At 38.5% G+C, this 22644-nt stretch overlaps 1 protein-coding gene across 1 annotated transcript in view; it reads right to left on the minus strand.

Moving 5' to 3' along the window:
- The window catches only part of PIEZO2 (piezo type mechanosensitive ion channel component 2), a 457095-nt gene that overhangs the window by 108917 nt on the left and 325534 nt on the right, over nt 1-22644 (minus strand). The window contains exons 9-12 of the mRNA XM_081077986.1: nt 10257-10419; nt 7355-7474; nt 3449-3487; nt 2344-2482 (exon numbers count right to left, since the gene is read on the minus strand). Of these exons, the coding sequence (XP_080934112.1) occupies nt 2344-2482; nt 3449-3487; nt 7355-7474; nt 10257-10419 (461 nt within the window). The remainder of the gene's footprint in view (nt 1-2343; nt 2483-3448; nt 3488-7354; nt 7475-10256; nt 10420-22644) is intronic.

The following is a 22644-nucleotide window of genomic DNA, read 5'->3' on the forward strand; positions in this document are numbered from 1 at the left end:
CAGCACCAGCAAGCAGCTAGACTGCAGCCTCATGAGAGACCCGGAGCCAGAGAATACCAGCCTAGTCACACCTGATTCCTGACCTGCCCAAACTGAATGACACCAAATGTTATGTTAAGCAACTAAGTTTGTAACTCAGTAATAGATAACTAATACACAGAGTATACAGGGTATGGATACAGAAAAGGTGCAGAAAACCATAAAACCAACCAACCAACCACTTTGCCAGAATGTACTTAGTACCTTACAGTTAGTTTCCTTTTAGGTCATGCTGAGGCAGAAAAATCATACTGAGGATGGAAAGATGAGGTAAAAGGAAGAGAAAGAAAGTGTGGAGGCCTATGTTGAAGAAGAGACCTGCCACAGAAAAGTACTAGCATAGGTGTGAAGGATTTCTCCTTGGGATCCCTCCTACAGTTGTCAGGAAAGCTATTTTGATTTCACAGATGAATTGATGAGTGATACAGTATGCAAAATGCATGTTCTGTCTTCTTAAATTAAATAGGCTACATAAAAATGGGTTATATCCCTCTTAGGGAGTTTCTTAGCACCTTGAAGAGGAAGCATAAATCAGTGAAAACCCAGTGACCTTGCGGGCTCGGAAGTGAGCTCCTAAGGAGGCTGTGGTATTTCCTCCTACAGAAGCCCATCCCTCCCATGCTGGGGTGGGAAGAGCCTGGAGTTTATCTGCGGAAGGCTATGGATTGGAGACAGTTATGAAAAAAACTAAATCTGATGGATTTTACAATTACTAGCATTCCACTTCTCTGGTGGTAACATTTTTTGAACATATAGATTCAAATAAAATAACTTTCCAGTTTTTGTTTTACTGTTGAAAATTCAATCTATGATTTTGGTATATGTGGGTTTGCCCTGTCAACAGTCAAAATTCTGTTCATTTCTTTTCAAGTTAAGTAAATAGAAGGATATTTGGCTGTGACTTGAACATCTCAAACTCGTAAGTCACGAATGCTGGTTCTTGGGCCTGACCTTTGCAAATCTGATACCAAAACTCTGAAGACCACACTTTGGAAAGCAGTCTGTTTCCTGAAATATTCAGTAAGTGAAAACCTTCAGTAAGTGAAAGCCCACGTTGCAAACTAAAACATATGTATGTAGGAAGCAGAAATGGGCAACTAACCAGTAGAGTCTGGTGTTCTGTAGAGATCGTAAGTGCCAGCTGGGGCTGGGCTGTGTGTGGGGAGGATCAGGATGGGGTGAGGGAATGAACTTGATCTGACCTTTCTGAGGAATGTTGGATAATGTGACGAACGATTTGTACTGCTAAGTAGATGCATTGCCAGAGGCAACTGTAGGACTTCATACTGATAAACAACTATGAAGTACCGTGCATTAGAAAAAGCCTGATAAAGAATTATCAAAAAAAAAAAAAAAAGGATATGAGAGTAAGCTCAATGTACCAATGATACAGACTGGATAGTTGCTGGCAGTTTACTAAATGGAGGATAACATATAACAACTCTAGCTTTAATTCCATATAATTAGAGAGAAAAATCTACATAGTTTTGTAGCCACTTTGCTGATACCTGCATGTATTATGCTTTTTTCCTCAATAGTTGACTTAGCTAATTCTGTTTTTATGAATTGGTGATTGGCATAGTCTCCGGCAGGGCAATGACCACAACAGTCAAATCAACTTCTGCCTTGCAGAGACTAGTGTTCTCAGATTTTCATATTCTTCAAAGGATTCCAAAAATTTCCATTTTTAGGTCAGAGCTGCCGCTTTTAAAATGTTGGTTACTGTTTAATTTTTTTAAAGAAAATATTATGTGGGCCGAAAAACCAAATCTGAGGATAAATCTCCACACCAGGCTACCAATTTGTCAGCTCTAGTAACAGTCTGCTTTTCTTCAACATAATAAACTGAGAAAAAAGGGGGGAAAGGCTGTGTACAAGTTTTGACATTCTCCCTTTTTTAATAGTCAAAACGAACTCTTTCTGAAAACATTCATCCATTCACCTGAAAAACTACTGACCACGATTGCATTATCAAATTGTGGAAAGACTAAAACACCCATAGGTATAACACTATAAATAATTTGACATGTTTAAGATAATTTGTTTCCTTTTATTTTTCAAAATTTGCCCTGATTATACCTCTTATTTTGTAGACAAGGATAGAATACAGCAGAATATAGGCACAACTTAAGGAAATGAGCTTCATTATACTGGCCATGGAAGAAAACACGTCTATTAGGAAAACAAAACAAAACAAAAACAATCCAATGAACAATAAACAACAGAGAGAGGTCAACCTGAGTTTATACCTGAAAGGAATTGAAACACTTTAGTGTGACACGCACTGCAGAGCTGGCTCCTTACCTGTAGAGTCCTCTGAGGGTTCCCACCGGTATTGTGGCGTGGAGTACAGCTCGGCTTTGGCGGGGCCATTCTCGATGGGAAGAGTAGGATGGATGGCGTAGTAATCCACAGGATTGCCATTCACGGTCACCAGCAGGCCCTGCCAGGGCAGTGAGGACAAAGGCACACATGTGACAGCAGCTGCCATTTTCAATATAGGCATACCGCCTCCTTACCTTACTCCAAGGCATAACTCAGCAGTGAAGAACTGATTGAAAGCTGAACAATTTAGTCAACTGTTCACTTTAGCAAGATGAATCATGTCTGCTTTCTCTCCAAAACTATTCTTCAAAGACTGACCATAGTCAAATGTAAACCTGACCTTGTCCCACCTCTGCTAAACACCATGCAATGCACCCTCTGTTCTCAGTATAAAGTGTGAACTCTGGAAAAGGCTGGCTGAGGCTTCATGATCTGGTACGATCTCCTCTACAGCCTCTGTCCTCCTCCCAGCCATGTCTCCAGCTATAAAAAACTCCAGACCTTTCCTGGGCCCCACTCAGGAGCATTGCTGCCCTGGCCTCTCCCTGTCCTGCCCCACAGCCCACTGGGATCTGCACGAGGTTAAAGCAACAAGTCTCAGCTTAGACGGCACCCGCTCTGGGATCTCTGCCTGATGCTGCCAGCTTGCAATTCCCTTATTGCAGCAAGTTGTACGCTAAGTGCAATTTCTTGTCTTTTTCCCTCTGTCTCTGGCTTTATAATGTTTTAGATATACATATAAATGTGCACACACATATACATATGTGTCTGTGTGTCCATGGACATGCAAGACTTCCTATTCAAATTTTGTAATAGGCATATCTGCAGAGCAAAATGCTTTAAAAAAACCCCTCCAACATGGCTTTTAAAAGTTTAAATACATTTTGTATGATTATATTCGAACTCATACGAGTCAGTGTTTTAATAGCAATGAATCAGATATAATTTCTGCAAAATAATTATTCCAAAACTTATAGAAATTTTATAGATCATTAAAATATACTCAAAGGAGCTAATTCAATTTATGTCACCTTACATCACTTACGCATGCATAAATAAATAATAATTCTAAGGATATACTAACATCAGATGGTTTGTAGTCATCTTGGGTCATGGATAGAAGCTGCAAAAAGCAATGCAGGACAGCATGTTAATATGTAAGCAAAAAGCACTGTACTGTTTAAATGTATCTATAAAGTTTTACTACACACATATCCATTCTCTTAAACTAGCTCAATACTAGTAGGTTAAAATTGCCATGCAAAATATAAAGGGACATAGAATTGAACGAGATGTTTCTGTGTATTATAACCATTTTCCCGTTCCTGATGTTAACTTTTAATTATAACAACAAATAAGCAGTCTCCATGACTTACTTACAACTACTTATAGTTGATTGTTTTTCAAGTGTTTTGTTCTAATAGATTAAGCTGCTTGATTTTATACTCCTAAAACATTTGAGATAGCTGCATGATTCTGAAAGTGTTTATTTTTCAAGAAACAGAAGTTTCATAATAAAGAAAAAATGATTTGTCGTATGGTTTGAGATTATTTTAAGATTTTCATGCGGTCTACAGCAAAATGATTATGACTATAGTTTTTAACTATATTAGTTTCAGGTAGTTTCGGTCCCCCCAAAACAATAAACATTTGTTGTGCTAACAGTTGCACAGCTTTTTTAGGTCAGGCAGGATTCACTCATTTTTTAAAATCACCAAAGGTCCCAAAGCGTATTTATTTATATGGGTCCTAGCTATCAATATCTACCACTAGGTATGGGGACTGAGCCAGGAGTGCAGTTTCCAGGCTCTCGGCCTCACGTAGAAAGGTGCTGGCTCAGGTAGTAAATGGCCATCAACTGTGATTGGATGGCCATCAGCTGTGGCTAGTTGGCCGTGAGCTGTAACCAGTGAGCCATTGGCCACTAATATAACTGCTCTGGCTACACTAGCAGCAAAGGTGTGTGTGGGGGGGGGGCTAGCAAGAAGATGGTGGCTGAGCTAGCAAGACCAGATTGTAGCTAGCAAGTGAGGTTGGCTGACGGAGAAAAGTGGACGGCAGGTTGAGGATCATGTGGCTCCTGCCTCCTGTGTCTCTAACCCAAATGCCAGTGAGACTATAGTGGTATGATTCCCCTGTCTATGGCTCCGTGGGGGTTCCTTTTTGGCCTCACCATATCCTGCGTTCTTATGTGGGGAGCGGGACTAGAGACCCCGCATGCCACCCCGCATGACCTAGAAATTAAAATTGAGGCATTTGAAAATATTTATCTATTCATTAAAAATTAAAAAGGCTGTTACATATTTACATAAATAATTTTATTCAAATACCTATATTTCCAATAAAGAAAATCTAAAAGTGAAAAGAGTGTGTGGGGACAGAGAGCAGTTTCCAGCCTCACGTGGAAAGGTGCTGGCTCAGGTAGTAAATGGCCGTCAACTGTGATTGGATGGCCATCAGCTGGGGCTAGTTGGCCGTCAGCTGTAACCAGTGAACCATTGGCCACCAATATAACTGCTGTGGCTACGCTAGCAGAAAATGGGGGCTAGCAAGAAGGTGGTGGCTGAGCTGGCAAGCGTGGATTGCAGTTAGGATGGCGGGTTGCGGACAGTGTGGATCCAGCCTCCAGTGAGACTATAGTGCTGCCAGAGAGAATATAGTGATATGACTCCCCTACTTATGGCTCCGTGGGTGTTCCTTTTTTGCCTCACCATGTCCTGCGTTCTTATGTGGGGAGCGGGAGCAGAGATCCCGCAGGCCGCCGTGCATGACAGAGTGGCATTGTTTTATGTTTTCACATATCTTTTTAATGTCTAAGGATTAAAAGAAGGCAGCTAGATTTCCATATCTGTTTTTGCATTCAATCTGTTGTGATATGTTTTTTTGGTTGAAGTATGTGAAGAAAATATGGCTTCACTGAGCTATACAGAAGGAAAAGGAAGGATAATGAGGCATAGTTTTCTTTGATACTGCGGACACCCATCTCAGAAAGTTGTACTGTGGCATCTGAAACCAGATCAATTAAGTTTTCATAATCTATTACATTAAAATCCACTTGATATACAGGAAAACCTAGGAGACACTGTGAATTTGGTTCCCGACCACCACAATAAAATAAGTATTGGCATAAAATGAGTCATCATCTTTTTGCTTGTGGAGGGTCTTATCTTCAATTAGTAAAAAACACACCATCCGTGAAGCGTGATAAAGCAAAGTGCAATAAACCAAGGTATGCTTATATGTTACACCTTGAATGGATCTTTTACCCACACATTGTAATATCACGTGTTGGTAAATTGCTTCAGTGAATTATACAGCTCTACCAAACATTGACACATTTCATTACACAGTATTTTAAAAGCACATTTGTTGTTATCACCACTGATCTCCTCAGGAAAGTACTTAAATATGGGGAAGTTCTCAAGCTCTCAGTAGTAGACACAAATTTTCCAATATTCTAATTTTTACTCAGCAGTTCAGATTTTATCATTGGTAACAAATGCTGTCAGTTGACGCCCTGAAGTGACGGGCTTACTTAATTTATTTTCCGGTAATTGTCAAAAAACCACACCCGAGTAACCACAATCTGCCTATTAGCTGTTCCTTCAAGTAAATCTGGTGTTCAGTGGAAAACGGCTAATTCAGCTCACACTTCCAACGGTGGGTCAAGTGCTTCTCATCAGCACAGTGGTCATACTTTAGTACATGACACTTTGTGCGGACTTCCCATTTTATTACACAGCATATTAAAAAGATGTGTGCACTAAGGTTGAGAGTTAAGAAAATTAATAACTATTTTTGGTTCATCAAGGATATTCTTAACTGGAACTAGCCTTTCTGCTTTGTTTTCTGCAAGTGTGTTTTCTTAAAGAGTTGACCCCAGCTGTAGGGGTTAATGTCACTGCCTTGGGTTTGTGCTTTTGTACTATCAACAAATGTTAGCACAGCAAAAAAGGCAACTATTTTACCTATTATTACAAAAGCAGTTCTGAGCTTATGGATTGCTGTAAGGGTCTCAGGAATCCCCAGATGTGCACAGACCTCACTTTGAAAACTGCTGTGCTAACCTCTGTTAACATCATCATTTAGTGAAAAGGACAGGATCATCTGAAACATGGTGTGATGAGAGAGAGAAAAGAGCCCCTGGAAATGCTCAAACATCTTAGGGCATCACATCTCTCCACACTGCTGTCAGCTCCCTAAGACAGTTCATTCATTGATCCACCCTCTCTCAGCACAGGACTGGAATGCTTAGCATAAGACCATGTGTCTTAGAGAAACTCATCTGCCAACAAATAAATCAGAGAATCTACTCCTTGATTCTTTAACATTTGCTAGGAAGCAAAATGCTGACCCCATCCAAGAAATATGACTATTTGTCTTTACAACATTGCAAATGGGCCATTTTAACAAGTCAGTATAGCACTAAGTTGAGTTCAAAAATGGTCAATAAGTGATCAAAATATCATGTGAATTACCCAATTATGACTCACTTTTCCTTGTCAATCCATATTGTTGCCTCAAAGTAGTAAGAGACAATCACATTCATATAGATTGCTTTGTTCTTCTCTAAGTGGTTTCTCGAGTTATTATTGTGGCTGGCTACCCAATTACTCTCTGCAATGTATGTCAACACTGAGACTTTCACAGCCCAGTGCTAACAGATTGCTTCGTTGTTTTTTGTTTTAAATACAAAATTGTTTTTATAAAAACTAAGAACATTTTTTTAGGATTAAGACATTTCAGTAGAAAACATGAAATATAAAATGGTGTCTTGTAGAGTATGGTGGAGCCATGGTGTTTCCTTTGGAAGCACTGGGTTCCCCTCTTGAATAAAGCTCTGTGGTACCAAGACTTCAAAATCAAACCATTTCAATAAACTATGAGCAGTCTGAGTTTGCATATAATATCATATGACTCATATTCAGCAATATAATATGAAAACAGCAAAATAAAGTAGGAAATGCAAATTCCTTTCTTTGTGCCTTACTTTTCTCTCCTCAGTTGGGTAATGGGTCGCATACCACAGGCTCCGCCTCCTCTCAGCCCTGAATTGGATGGGTCTACAAGCCAGGACTCCATCCTCTTCCTTGGTGCTCTCATCCTGCACCTGAGACACAGAATAACCCACAGGACCAGCTCTGCAGCCTAGGTGACCAGGGAAACTTTTCATCTTTGCCTCAGTATGACCTTTTTTTTTAAGTTAATGTATATAATATATGAGATTTTATCAAGACACTTTAAAACATGACAAAAATGCTGTCTTTTAAATTTAAATGAGCTAAGCTCATCAATATTCAATGCTCCTAATTGCTACTAAGCCCCATAATTTATAGGAATATTCTCTGATATTAAATATTCATAGCCTCTCGGTGCGTATTCTGAACTGCACTGGAAAGCAGCTATGTAAATAGTTCTTACAAGAGCTTTCAAAAAACATGCACAATTAACTATGCAACCCAGCCATGGGCAATCTTTAATGAAAACGAAATTTATTAAAGTCAGAATCATCTAGAGCTTACACACAATATTAAGTAAGAACATGTCTAATGCACAAAACCGTGGCTTTACCTAATGAGATATTGGTCTAAATTAGATAATTGGTTTGGGAGAGATGCTAAAAAGAGGGTATAAGGAACAGAATGCACATGGGTGATTTAGTTTGGTTTTCCAACAAAAATGGCCCAATAAACAATTAACACACCATTAACACTGGAGCAGAGGGAGGCAAGCTAGGTTCGAATGTGCCAGTGTATAGCACCCACGGGAACACTCACATACCGCGCGTGGGAATTCACAGTTGCCAGGTGGGAGCCCATTATTATCACATTTAAATCTGGACACCTGCTTCTCTCTCTTTTTTTCTCAAACATGAACTGTAGACTTTTACGTTAGAGCTCATTTTTGCTGGCTGGCATTTTTCATGAAATGGATCAAGTCATCTGGAACTATGATATAATCAGCCACCTGTCTTCCATCATTGCCTCAATGAGAAAGCCCTGTGTTCTAACCCATTTAAAATGTAGACCACCTGAAATGTCGATGCTAATATTAATCATGCCCTTTTCCCCACACCCCTCCAGACACTATGATTTTTAATACTGCTATTAACTCTGTGGATTGTAAATTAGATTGTCTTCCTAGCTGTCTGCCTTTATCCCCAGACAACCTGGGCCTAAAGAAGCTGAATGTTTCATCAGCCTAATGGGCTATAACAGCCTTCACTTTTATGACAGCATGACAGCGACAGTATACAAGTTCCTGCCATTCTGTGAGACTGCCTGAGATATCACAGAGAAAGCTAAAGGCACCAGGAACTTTATCAACTTGAATGCCTTAAAGTAATTTCCATCATTTGTAAAACATTGTTCAGAAATAGTTCCCATAATATATTTTAATTTTGTTTGCACACGTTTTTACTTGTGCATATATCCCTATCTATATGCATTTTTGTGGAGGGAGCAAACACAATACACACTTTAAAGGATTTTACTGGCCCACTCAAATTTCAGAAGACAATTGGAGAAACACGTAGCAGACGATGATAGCCCCATTTCTGCAGGTGGCACTTCAACCAGAGATGAATGGGCACGTGCATCTCACCCAGTTTCATTGTACAATCTAACTCTGATCCCATTTACTTCTTCTGGACTCTTTCTCTTGTAGAGTGTACAGTTCCTTCAAGCAGGGGCCTTGCCTGTAGTTCATGCTCTATCCCCAGCCCCCAGGTTAGTGTGGGAGACAGTTGACTTTCAATAAATATTTGTTGACTGACTGACTGGCTGAATGAATGAATGAATGGATTAGTCTGTGGGTGTGGAAACAGGAAAGTGTAAAGTAGGCAACTGCACCAGGGATCCAAGCTAGAAGTCAAGTCACAAGAGGGCTCATGACTGATTGCCGAGACTTCAGCCCAGTGGTGCTCATTAGAACCTGCTTCTAACATGTGAACTCCTCCCCTGGCAGTTGATAGATGAAAGGTGTGACAACTCTGTCTATACTACTTGCCTCCCTCATGTACCAGTATGCTTCCTTACAACCGAGCTTACAGTCATTTTTGTCCTATTATACCATCAGCAGTTAGAGGTCTGAGAAGTTTTGGAAAACTCTAATCACTATGATAACTAGGCTATCTAGTTACTGAGACTCTTTGATGTCAAACATTAGTTTGAATCTGATTTCTACTGTTCCTAACTGTATGTCAGACCACTTGACCTCTCTAACCTCATTTTCCTCATTTCTCAGATGGGTATAATACCTATATTTCAGAATTAAGTAGTGGATTAAATGAACTAATGCATGTAAACAGTCGAGCATATGGCCTTGCACTTACCGTATTTCCCTGAAAATAAGCCCTACCCCGAAAATAAGCCCCAGTTAAGATCATCAGCGAGACAGACGCATTTAGTACGTTATGATGATGGTCCAGAAGAAGATGACATCAATGTATTTGAATAAATGTATTTGAATAAATGTAGATTGTTGCACATGAAAAAATAAGACATCCCCTGAAAACACGCCCTAATGCATCTTTTGGAGCAAAAATTAACATAAAACCCCGTCTTATTTTCGGGGAAATATGGTATAAGACCTAGTCTTATTTTCGGGGAAACATGGTAGTCAGTGCTCAACAGAAATGAGTCTTCCATTCTCCTCACCATCTACCATTCTTAGCAGCACATATTGATATATTTCAAAGGGAAGCTAGTCTTTGTTCTGATAATATTTGTATTTACTTAGTACTCCTTGCAGAATTGAAACACTATAAGCACACACTACAGTTATGTTGTAATATAGTATTGATTAGTCAGCAGTTAATAGGAATGAACCATTTCACCTGGAGTTTCCAGGTTACTTTGCAGACAAGATCACGAAAATCTTTTTATCCTTACAAGGGGTTCCTGTAGCCAGATGCGGATCAGAGTTGCCAACGTGTAGTACATCACTAGCAGGAGGATGGGGTTGGCGTGGTGATACCATGACAGGTCTGGGTTTGCTATGATCTTCCATGTGCTGGAACAGTCTATGTGAATTACTGATTTGATACCAAACAACCTATTTAAAAACAAAGAAAAATATTAAAAAGACATAACAAAGATCTGTGTTCCTAACAAAACAACAACACTTGTTTTTAATACATTCATGAGCTATCGTAGGTTAATCCGTCCTATTTTAGATGTTTCCTTACTCTTCTGTATACAACACTATATCTTTAAATAATACATGCACATATGTTATATATACATCCTTAAATCATATATATGTGTATTAGTATATGTATAAAAATGATGCCAACATTAGCCAGATGATCTTTACGTTGGTTCAAAAACCTAGCTAATATTACTAAATCCTTGCACACCTATTAGAAATTTAGTTTTTAATTGTCAATCAGCCCTATGAAAACCACGTTTTATTGAAATGTCAAGTAAGTAGTAACTTGTTACTAAATCCAGCTAAATGAGCACATATTTTGTCTTTGGTAGGATTTAGTGTTAGCTATTCAGTTAGTGTTGATATTATTGGGCAAATGTTGAAATTGGACACAATTCTATGATTCAGCCATTAAAGCCAGATACTGTATACTAGAGTTTCTATTAGCTGTATTTCTGTTGAATTTTACTTATGGATAATTTGATTTTTTTAAAAGTTTTGTAATTGATGATTTACTTTGAAATGTAATTTTATGAGGCTTCTTAAATTCTGACTTTTTATGTTGAGTTTTGCTATATAAGCAGAATGCATGTAACAGGAAATTACATAATATGATTCATTTAGAAATTTATTTTATATAAATTCTTTCTAAGAAAGGATTCTACTAAGTGAATAAAACTTTTTTTGCATATTAAGTTTACATAGCTTTCTATTGTTCAGATCTTCCATGTGCAAACTTCCTTTAATTTTTATGGTACATTCTTCATTCACTTGTAAGATCTTCCAAAGACTACATGACACTCATTTGTAAAACGTCTCAGGGTTATTACCATTTTCTACCACAAGACAAGTGACGTATTGGTGAATTTCTGAACACAAATTTTAAAGTAAGCTAAATGGAAATTAAATTTTCTTTAATTTTATCAGAACAAAATAAATTATACTAGAACTTGCTCTTGTTACATAGGTCTTTTCTTTTAGGTTCAGGCAGATTTTTTTGTAGTTAGCATTAGAAAGAAAAATATTCCTCATAATGAAAGAGTTATGTCCTACTTAGAATGGTGGGACACTTTAACAATGTTTTGCAGTCCTAGATTAAAATGTAAATTTTTTGTATAAAGTACACAGAGTCAGATGCTTTTAGATTTAGTGTTAGACAAGCTGGATAGTCTCTGGGTTAATATAAGCAGTATGTTTCAGCTACCAAGTTCTCACTCTTCTCATCTCATACCTGGCTATGAGAAACTTCATCAATTAGAAACAACATTAGAAACAACTTCATCAATCTTTAATTTAAAAACACCTGTTTACCCCATCAGAAAGTTAGTAGCAAGTTCCATGGCTGTTTGTAAACTGAGTATGTGCCTCCTAAAAGACTGTGTCACATTGACACTCCACACCTTACTGTTGAGATCATAGCTTATCCCAGACTGATTCTGCACATTTCCACAGGAACACTGAGGCATCAGTCTCCTCTTTTGTACTGCCAGTGCATGGACTAATGAGCATGGATAGAAGCTATAGAATGTCAGACTGTTTCACCCTATAGATAAATTTTTCTAACACAGCTATGCAAATATTCTAAGACCCAAGATTTCTTTCTCTGTTGCTCTCTTTTTTTAAAGAGGCTGGATACTACAGAAAGAATTGCTATATACGTTAGGAAGTTTGTACTTGAAGTTTCACATTATTTCTTGTTGCTATGAAGCATCCTACCTGTCTGTCCCCTCATACCTGCACCTAAAGAAAGGAGAGTCTGTGAGACGGATCCTTTCAGGGACTTTGCTTCACCTTTGCGCTTACACCTTATGTCTCCCTGTTTGGCCCCAAAGGATGGCTGGTTAGTCAATGATGGGTAAGATTCCTCAAGGAAGGAACAACCTAAGCCAGGCACAGTCACATGGGGGCCATCTGGAGAACTCACGGGGTTGATAGAGGTGGGCACAGACCCCCATCTTTCCCTGGCTAAAGAGAGCTTCTTCCTTCCCACAACCTGCTTGGGAAGAGATTCAACGATGTGATAACATCAGCTCTCGGTCTATTCATATGCGTAAAGATTTTGTCCCTTGGGGAAGTACATACATCCTGAGACTTACGGTTCTGGCTGTCTGCAGGCAAGGGTCATTGGTTTGAATCATTTTCCTAGCATAATGTGTGAGATTCACAGATCTTGAGATTAACAAGCTTTACTTCCTTTACTTCCTCATTTGTTAATAAATACAAGCTATGTGTTGGCCCGATTCACGGCTCTCAGTCCTTTGAGGCTGGAGTCCCTTGGCCCCACTTGCACTCTATCATGGGCTACTGTATTTCTTAACCCTGCGCCACCCTCCTTGCTTCCCACAACTTTTGTCTTGCAGGATGCAACAATTTCTGGCACTACAATTCTAGGATGTTATGCAATATCTATTATTTAATTTACTTAACTTTTTATTGTGAACCTCCCATTATCCAGGATTGTTACTTGATATTGACAATACACAGAAAAGTGATATCATAGTTCCTGCTCTCCAGGAACTCACTCTCAACCTAACTATAATGATGTAATATGCTAGTTTGGTGAAAGCAAGGTATTATGGAAACCCTTTTGGACTGTGGGTGTTTGGGAATGCATGTTTAGCAGGATAGTCAGGAAGAAAAAATGCTGGATGTCGGGACACTTCAAAAGGGGTAGATAAGTAAATCAGAGAAACGAGAAATCCTGACAGATTGGTGAGATGTTGCCAGGTTGTGAGGTTGGGCTGGGGAGGGAGAGTCAGAAATTGGACACAGTGAGAACAAAAATTTTACTTCATTATTGACGCATCACCGAATATTTATAAACTTCATTCTATCGTGATGATTCCCATACAACTGTTAGTGTCTTTACAGAGGTCGTAGTTCAAATTGATTAAATAAAAATAACCATACGTTAAAATTTATCAGTCAATAAAAGCATTTAAAATGACTCTCTTAAATCTCTCCAAAGAAAGGTCAGGTTGCCTGAGAAGTATATGTTGACACAACTATGGTGTAATGCATTCCCATTTATTGATTATTTAGAAGCAGAAAGACAAAGCTTTTCTATTCTGTGTATTTGGACTATTCTTTGTTTATCTTGGACCCCAGAGCCAATTATACTGATAATGGACATGGGTGCATTTGGTAGGTGATCACCATCTCTAAAGGTTCTAGTCCTTATGAAATCTAGTAGAATTGGAGTGGGCAGGGCACGTAAGCATGTGGACAAAGAGGACATTTTTCAAAAGATCTGAAGATAAATATGTCATATCGCACAAACTCTTCTATTTCTCAGATGATGGCTGGAGACAGGTCCCTAGATGATGGTCAGTCCCTAGGTGACATATCAGAGCTGTGGCACATGCTAGTGCTTTGGTACCTGGCCTGTCTTACTCTGCTTTCTATTTCATGGCTAAGATCCCTGTCCATAGAACAGGTCCTCAACTTCTCCTGTTGAATTACAATGCAAAGTGTTGTCTCTAGCTTCTCTTGCCTCTACATTCTGACCTTGCCAGAGTTACCTTCAGAAAACTCAGGTTCAGTGTGTCACCTTCCTCTTCCTATCTCCTATCCTCCACTGCCTGGAGAATAACCCCAAGGCCCAGCAAAGTATACCCCAGGCCTTCAGCAAGCTGGTCTGCTCTTCTTTCTTTAGACACCATGAACTTGAACTGCCCTGGGCTATCAGGGGTTTACCATAAAATTTCAGTCCCTCTCGTCTTGCTAATCCTTGTTATACCAGGGTTCTTTCCAAGCAGTTGTGAATTTTCTGGCGTTGCCAAATCAAGGATTAGGGGTGTATGGACCAGGTGAGCTTTGTCTGCTCCTTGGAAATATCATTCCAAGCCAGCAAGTCAGGCAGGGCTTCTCAGACTCTCTAATATTTCTCAGGACAACTGCAGTTTCATGCCCAACTGCATCCCATAATATATACATTTAAGTATATTCTTCTAGGAATGCTCAACTATTCCCAATTATTGCAGGGGTCACGCAGGATACCAGTGGCCCAGGAACACATAATTGCATTGCTGTCATGGTCTATCATCTGAACCTTTCTGCTAATTTATGACAACTGGTTTCTGCTGGAAGCATCAGCTCTTCATTCTTTTAGTCCAAATATTCTTTACAGTTAATGTCAATCAGTACTCTAACACCAATTTCCAACACTCTTTATTTGGGCTTCTTCTTTCTATTCCTTTCTGTTGTTGTACGTTGTCAACATCATCAAGCCTAGCTCTCATGCCACCATCTCTGGAAAACCTATAATTTATCCTAATTGGAATCAATTTGTCCTGCCTTATGCATTCACAATTGTATTCACAGTCATAGTTTACTGTAATTCTATTATTGTTATTTTGAGTGCTTGTTTCTCTGCCCAGTTTGACTCTAATTTCTACAAGACAAACAAACAAACAAACAAACAGATACGTGTTTTGTCATTTTGCTGTGATGGCAGTGCCTTGTATATAGCTGGCTTTAAATGTAAGCTTATTTAATTGGATTAAAAGCACAAACACTGAGTTATACCATTAGGTTATAGTAGGTGATTGTGGTTATAGTAGGAGTAGAGACTAAGGGATGGAATATTCCTTCTTTTGAAAAAAAAACAAAAAAGAGAAAGAAGGAATGGAAAAGAACCATACGTAGATACACAAGAGCATTCTAGAATTCTTAGAGAAACGTTGCTGCAACCTGAACCCCAACATCCATGATTTTAGTACTCTTGGTCTGAGATATAAGAACACAGAATAAGACATAATAAAGGCACCACAAGAACACTTTGACTTATTGTAGGAATGGAGTCCCAGAGAGCAGTTTCCAGGCTCTCAGCCTCACGTGGAAAGGTGCTGGTTCGGTTACTAGATGGCCATCAGCTATAACTAGTTAGCCATTAGCCACTAATATAACTGCCATGGCTACGCTGGCAAGGGGGTTGTTTGGTGTTGGTTGGTTGGCAGAGAAGCAGACAGTGGATTGCGGATCGTGTGGCTCCTGCTCCCTGTGTCTCCAACCCAGCTGCCAGCGAGAATATAGTGGTGTGACTCCCCTATCTATGGCTCCGTGGGTGTTCCTTTTTGGCCTCACCATATCCTGCATTGTTATCTGGGGAGCAGGACCAGAGACCCTGCATGACACTTATCTAAAGTCTGTTTGGGTCATAGATAGCAGATACTTATATTTGTTTTCTGCAGGCTGCCAATAAGAATCTTGAACTTTACCTTCTGGATGAATAACTAAATAAATGTATATAACTAAGAGAAAAAGATTTTTAAACCTGAAAATCAAGGTTTATAGTTAAGAAACAATGAGACATTCAAATATCCAGGAGGAACAAAATGTGGAGTAGCCTAGATAATTCCTTCAAGATCCTGCAACTGCACTGTGGGGACAAAGCCCACAAAAAACAGTTTCCAGGCTCTCGGCCTCACATAGAAAGGTGCTGGCTCGGGTAGTAAATGGCCATCAACTGTGATCAGATGGCCATCAGCTGTGGCTAGTTGGCCGTCAGCTGTAACCCGTAAGCCATTGGCCACTAATATAACTGCTGTGGCTACGCTAGCAGAAAGAAATGGGGGCTAGCAAGAAGATGGTGGTTGGCAAGCGCGAACTGCTGTTAGGCGGATTACGTAGATCCTGCTTCCTGTGTCTCCAGCCCAGCTGCCAGTGAGAATATATTGGTTTGACCCCCTACCTATGGCTCCATGGGTGTTCCTTTTTGGCCTCACCGTGTCCTGCGTTCTTATGTGGGGAGCGGGAGCAGAGACCCCGCCGGATGCCCTGCACGACAAATGGCGCAGCGAGCAGGGTCCCCCGCACGACATGCACTTTACACTAATTATTATATAGGTAAAAATTCATACCACACGTTTTGATAAAAAAGGGCATCCCAGCTACAGGAAGAATTTCTCATCGTTATCACGTTGGTATTCCCCCTCTGTAGGCCCAAGCATGCAGCTGACCCTCAGCTCTGCTGGGGCTCATTATGAACGTCCATGAGCTCATTATGGATGTCTCTCCGCCTCCAGTGGAACCTTTGCTTTACACTTTTCTGTCTCCTTCCAAAGCACTCATAACATCTGACAACACGTGGTGATTATCAGTTGGAAGGGTATTTGTTCCTATTTGTACATGTTGGCAGGTTCAAAAAACTTCCGCCTGTTTTCAGGCTCACTCTAGGTCACATCTGCTCAGTTGCTAGTAACACAGAAACCCAGCCATTGGCAAGAAATATGTAATACTGAAGATAACGCCACACTTTAAGAAAATGTAATTGTGGTAAAATACAAATAACATAAAGTTTGTCATCTTAAACTCTTGAGAGTACAGTGCAGTGGTGTTAATCACATTCACTCTATGGTGCAGCCATCACCATCATCCACCTCCAGAACTTTTTCATCTTGCCAAACTGAAACTCTGTACCCCTCATACAGTAACTCACCATCCTCCCTCCGCTCAGCTCCTGGCAACCACCATTTCTACTTTGTGTCTCTGAATTTGACTATGCTAGGTACCTCAAGTAAGTGGAATTATACAATATTTGTCTCTATGGGTCTTTGAGGCAGAATAAAATTCCATTGTATGCGTGTGTACATGCCACTTTTTTAAAAAAATCATTTTTCCATGGATAAACACTTCACATTTTGACCAGTTGTGAATAATGCTGCTATAAACATGGGTGTATAAACCTCTCTTCAAGACCCTGCTGTGGCACTTTTAATCTTCTCATTTTAATCTTACACCCCTTAATTGAAATAAACGTGGGAGTGAATGGAAAGAAGACGTGGAAAGACCAGAAGTGCAGGAGAGGCAGATCTTTCTCAGAGAGTGTGAGGACAAAGCACAGGCTCCAGGTAGTAGCCTGAAGGGAGGAGGCTTGCTGATGCTGGCCTAGCTCAATCAGGAGGGAGCTTCTCACATTGTCAGACCTCCCAGGGGCTTGCTCATCAGTATTCTTATACCACTTCCCCTGGAAAGGGGTTTGGTGACAGACCACAAAGGTCCTAAGGCTCTCTATGAGGAATCCCATGTTGAATATTCAGGAAGTTCATGAAACAAAAGAAGCCAAAAGAATGAAACGGCCTTCATTATCACTGACCGGTTACACAGACTCCTTCCACTTGGGTGAGTACCCAGTAACACGGAGTAAGTGGCCCTCAGAGCCGGAGCAGAGAAGCCTCATTTCTGTGAGCAAGTCATGCTCACAGGAAAGTGTAGAGCCTCTGAAATACAGTGTGTTTGAAGGTGTAAAACTAGCAATAATTGCAGCTGCTCCCAGAAGGTCCTTGGGGATTTAACTCTAAGCAAATATGGGTCACTTGGAGAAGCTTGTGGAAGTGACTGGGTTCGGGGAATCTCCACAGAGCTTGCATTGCTTGCTTCCTTTACTCAACCATCATAATCCTACACTTCCAATTGTTCAATGCCTGAAAACGGTTGTTTCATGTATGTTGTCTAGTTTTCTCTTGGATTACTAGAGGGAGGAAGGCTAGTCCAGAACACTTTATACGTCTTTGAAACATTTTTAGCATTTTAACATTGTCTTACTAATATGCAAACATACTTGCATAATGATATCTCCCTACCTAACTACCAGAAGTAGAGTGTGCTAGTTAACAGAAAGTATTTACCATAAGTAAACGCAACTTAAATAATAAACATCTGATTTGCAAATAGCCCATACACAGAAGTGAGTAAGTGTATCTTGCCTCATTTTTTTTCTCTTCTGACTTCATTTCAGAAACAACTCAAAAGTTTACCAGGTTGCTATCACCAGGATATATTAGTCATATATCGCCACCACCGTCTTTTTCATCAGAGATTCTACCCACAGCACATTCCTTCTTCTTTTCTGTCTCTCACCATTTACAACAGATCCTCCATATAAACACACATTCTCTTTTATCTCCTTCCACATTCTCATCTTTCTTCAACTCTTACCAAAGAATCTCAGCAAAATTTATTTTCTTTTTACTCTCCATATTATTTGGAAATCCAAGAGTGATTTATGTTATACATTATAAATACAGTTATCACTAGTGATAAGTGAGTAACCGGGAAAATAAAAAGTTGTATGTTTTGTAATGAAAATAGATTTAATGACAAGTCCAATCACTTTCTAAAATGTGTTTCCCAAGGTATCTCTGAGGACTGTTGAAAAAATACTTATCCATTGTGTACTGATACATTTGTAAAATACAATAAAAAGTAATTAGTAGAAAAATAATCACGTGCTGAATGTCACAGAAATGTCAAACTGCTATACACGTCTTAAATGCTCTCTGTCACTTTCTGTATTTCACTTGTTGAAAACCTGTTTCAAACAATTCATGGAGCACCACTGATCTGCTTCTTTGAATAGCAGAGTACCCAGAAGTCCCTGTCTTAGAATATTGTCAATAGTTTCTTACTAGTGGCTTGATCATCTCTAGTTAACCTTTTTCTCCAGCTGTATCATTGAAAATAAACGCTTAATATTGTCCTTCCCAATATAAGTGATGTTTTTAAATTACCAGTATAATCAATGATTATACTTGTGTGTGTATGTGTGGGAGGGGGTGGGGGATGCTTAAAAATATCTTTGAGTATCTTTGAGGAAACAAAGATATTTCCTGTTGTGCTTTGTGCTTTAAGGGTGTCTGAAGCTAGTTGGAAGAGAAGCTCTCTGATCTAGCACTTCAAAAGGAATGCTGGCACACAAAGTATTTTCTGCTAAGTCCCAGACGCTGTAATGTATGGAGGAAACCAGGCCAAGATCTGCTGGCCTCTGGTCAATCTATGGAATCAGCTCTGATGTGTGAAGCGTGGACCTGGTGACTGAAGAACTTGCTAACTGAAGCTAGTTTGACACACTTCTTGTTGGATGTTATCAGCATTTCTCTTTGCAATTTTGTATTTTATGTGTATAGGTTGAAAAGCACTAAGGCGCTCATTAGTGTCTACTTTCCAAGTTTCTAGAAGGGAGTACAAGCCAAAAGACAGCCAACAAATAGAAGCCTGATACTTTGGATTAAACCAATTTTCATAAATTAAACTTGGAAGCTAATATGTATATCTAACCCTGTTAGATCGGTGGCTCAACAAACTTTTAGAACTCAGCTAGATTGAAATTTGTGGATATCTTATGTTACATAGTTCACTATTTTAAATCAATAGACTACATCTTAATATTAGGATGGTTCTGAATAAGATATAACTTTTTTTCATAATTCAGAAAAAATTTAGGATATTTCATGACCTTGCAGCCAATGTTAGGAACATCGGTTCCATTATATGGTATGGCTTTGTTATAGAGGTAATAATTTGCACTGGTCCTCTGAAATGTCTGAGAAGTTCTTTCTTTAGACAAAATAGTTCCTGTTAATTTCTGTCTTAGTATTTTTGCCTTTTTAATTAAAAATTAATTTTAAATTTCAGATTGTTTAATTTTTGAATAAGTAGGAATTTTTCTGTTGTATTTGTCACTTTGAATTATTGATTCATTGCATATTTTGGAGATTCCTTCTAACAAAAACTACCTGCAGCTTCTTTTTAAAGCTTTCATAAATATGATGCATTTTAAAATTATCTATTCAACAATAAAAACATTTAAGAGAAACGCTACATTCAGCCTTGACTTTTTTCTTCACAAACAGTATTGATGACACAAAAGCACAATCTATTATCTAGTAAATGTGGGAAATAAGAAACAGACTCAGAGCTGTTACTATTTGGGTGAAGGTTTAAGGGAATAATATTTTTTCCTTAAGTTAGTTTTCATTTTCACATATGGCCTTGCTTAAATGGACAAGAACAAAGTGTTTGGAGAGAAAAAGAAAGGAGAGAGAAACAAATTTAGGTACAATCAATAGGTGCAAGTATGGCAAGGTAAGTCTATCTTTGAAGTAGAGGGAAAAAGAATCCTATCATTTGTCAACAATGCAAGGGACTGAACTGAAACATACATTAGTAAAACGACTTTAAACTTTAAAAACTGGATGTAAAAGAAAGAGCTTATAAAACATACACATAAACACCCATTGCTCAGATTAAAGAGATATTAACATTCTACCATATTTGCTTCTGTTCTAACACTTAAAAAAAAAAAAAGTTAGTGGCATAAAGACTTGCTTATTATTCTTTTTCACCTCCTTCCCCTTCCAAACACTATCCTGAGGTTAGTTTTCATCATTTCCATGAACTGTTTACTCACTTTTGCTATATATGTATGTACCTAAAAATAATTCATTCTATTGTTATATGAATTTGACTTTATATAAGTGGTCATAATTGTATATATTCTTAGATACATATAAATAGAATTCATTTTAAGTGTGGGGTAGTACTTCATTGAATAAATAAACCAGCTACTCTAGAAATCCAGAAACAGGGAATAACTTATAGGAGTAGAGAGACACAAGCATCATTAAACTGTGGGGAAAATGTACTACAAATAAAAGCAACATAGAGGTGAAATAAAAGCCTTCAAGACCTTAATATTTTCAGAACCTTTACTTTGTATATGCAGCTTTCTCTACTGTAGCTTTCCAAAGTGTCTACAGATTTTAGACAAACCTGTAAATTTTGTTTTAGACAAATTCTTGTACGTGTACATACGTGTGTATTTTTTTCAATTACAGTTCACATTCAATAGTCTTTTATATTAGTTTCAGGTGTACAGTATAGTGGTTAGACATTTATATAATTTACAAAGTGATCACCCCGATTAGTACCCTCTTGGCACTATACATAGTTATTACAGTACTATGACTACATTCCCTATGCTGTACTTTACATCCCTGTGACTAGTTTGTAACTACCAATTTGTACTTCTTAATCCCTTCATCTTTTTCAGGCAGCTCCCCAACCCCTTTCCCATCTGGCAACCATCAGTTTGTTCTGTGTAACTATGAGTCTGTTTCTGTTATGTTTGTTCATTTATTTTGTTCTTTAGATTCCACATATAAGTGAGATCATATGGTATTTGTCTTTCTCTATCCGACTTATTTCACTTAACATCATATCCTCTAGGTCCATTCAAGTTGTTGCAAATGGTAACATTTCATTATTTTTTATGGCTGAGTAATATTCCATTGTAAATATATACCACTTCTTCATTCAATTGTCTATTGATGGGTACGTAGGTTTCTTACAATAGCTTGGCTATTGTAAATAACATTGCAATAAAAATAGGGGTGAATCTATCTTTTTGAATTAGTGTTTTGGATTTCTTCAAATAAATACCCAGAAGTGTAATTGTTGGATCATAAAGTAGTTCTAGTTTTAATTTTTTAAGGAACCTCCATTCTGTTTTCCATTGTGGCTCCATCAATTTGTAATCCCACCAACATTGCATGAGGTTTCCCTTTTCTCCACATTCTTGCCAACAGTTGTTTGTTGGTTTATTGATGATAGGCATTTTGACAGGTGTGAGGCAATATCTCATTGTGGTTTTAATTTGCATTTTTCTGATGATTAGTGATGCTCAGCATATTTTCATATGTCTATTGGCCATCTGTATGTCTCCTTTGGAGAAATGTCTATTTACATCCTCCGCCCGTTTTTAATTGGATTCTTTTTTGGTGTCAAGTTATATGAATTATTTATAAATTTTGGATATTAACCCCTTACCAGATCTATCATTGGAAAATATCTTCTCCCATTCAATAGGTTGTCTTTTCATTTTGTTGAAGATTTCTTTTGCTGTGCAAAAAAGAAAAATTTAGTGTGATGTAGTCCCATTTGTTTATTTTTTTTTCTTTCCCTTGCTCAAGGAGATATATCTGAAAAAATATTACTAACAGCAATGTTGGAGAGTTTACTGCCTATGTTTTCTTCTAAGAGTTTTATGGTTTCGGGGCTTACATTTGTCTTTAACTTATTTTGAGTTTATTTTTGAATATGGTGTAAGAAGGTGGTCCCGTTTCTTTCTTTCTCTTTTTTTTTTTAAGCATATATCTTTCCAGTTTTCCCAATACCGTTTGTTTGAAGGGACTATCTTTACCCCATTGTATAGTCTTGTCTCTTTTGTCATAGATTAATTGACCATACAGGCATAGACTTATTTCTGGGCTCTCTAGTGTTCCTTTGTTCTATGTGGCTGCTTTTATGCCAGAATCATGTCATATTGATTACTATAGCTTTATAGTATAG

Source organism: Rhinolophus hipposideros (genome assembly GCF_964194185.1).
Source record: "Rhinolophus hipposideros genome assembly, chromosome: 17".
Classification (NCBI taxonomy): domain Eukaryota; kingdom Metazoa; phylum Chordata; class Mammalia; order Chiroptera; family Rhinolophidae; genus Rhinolophus; species Rhinolophus hipposideros.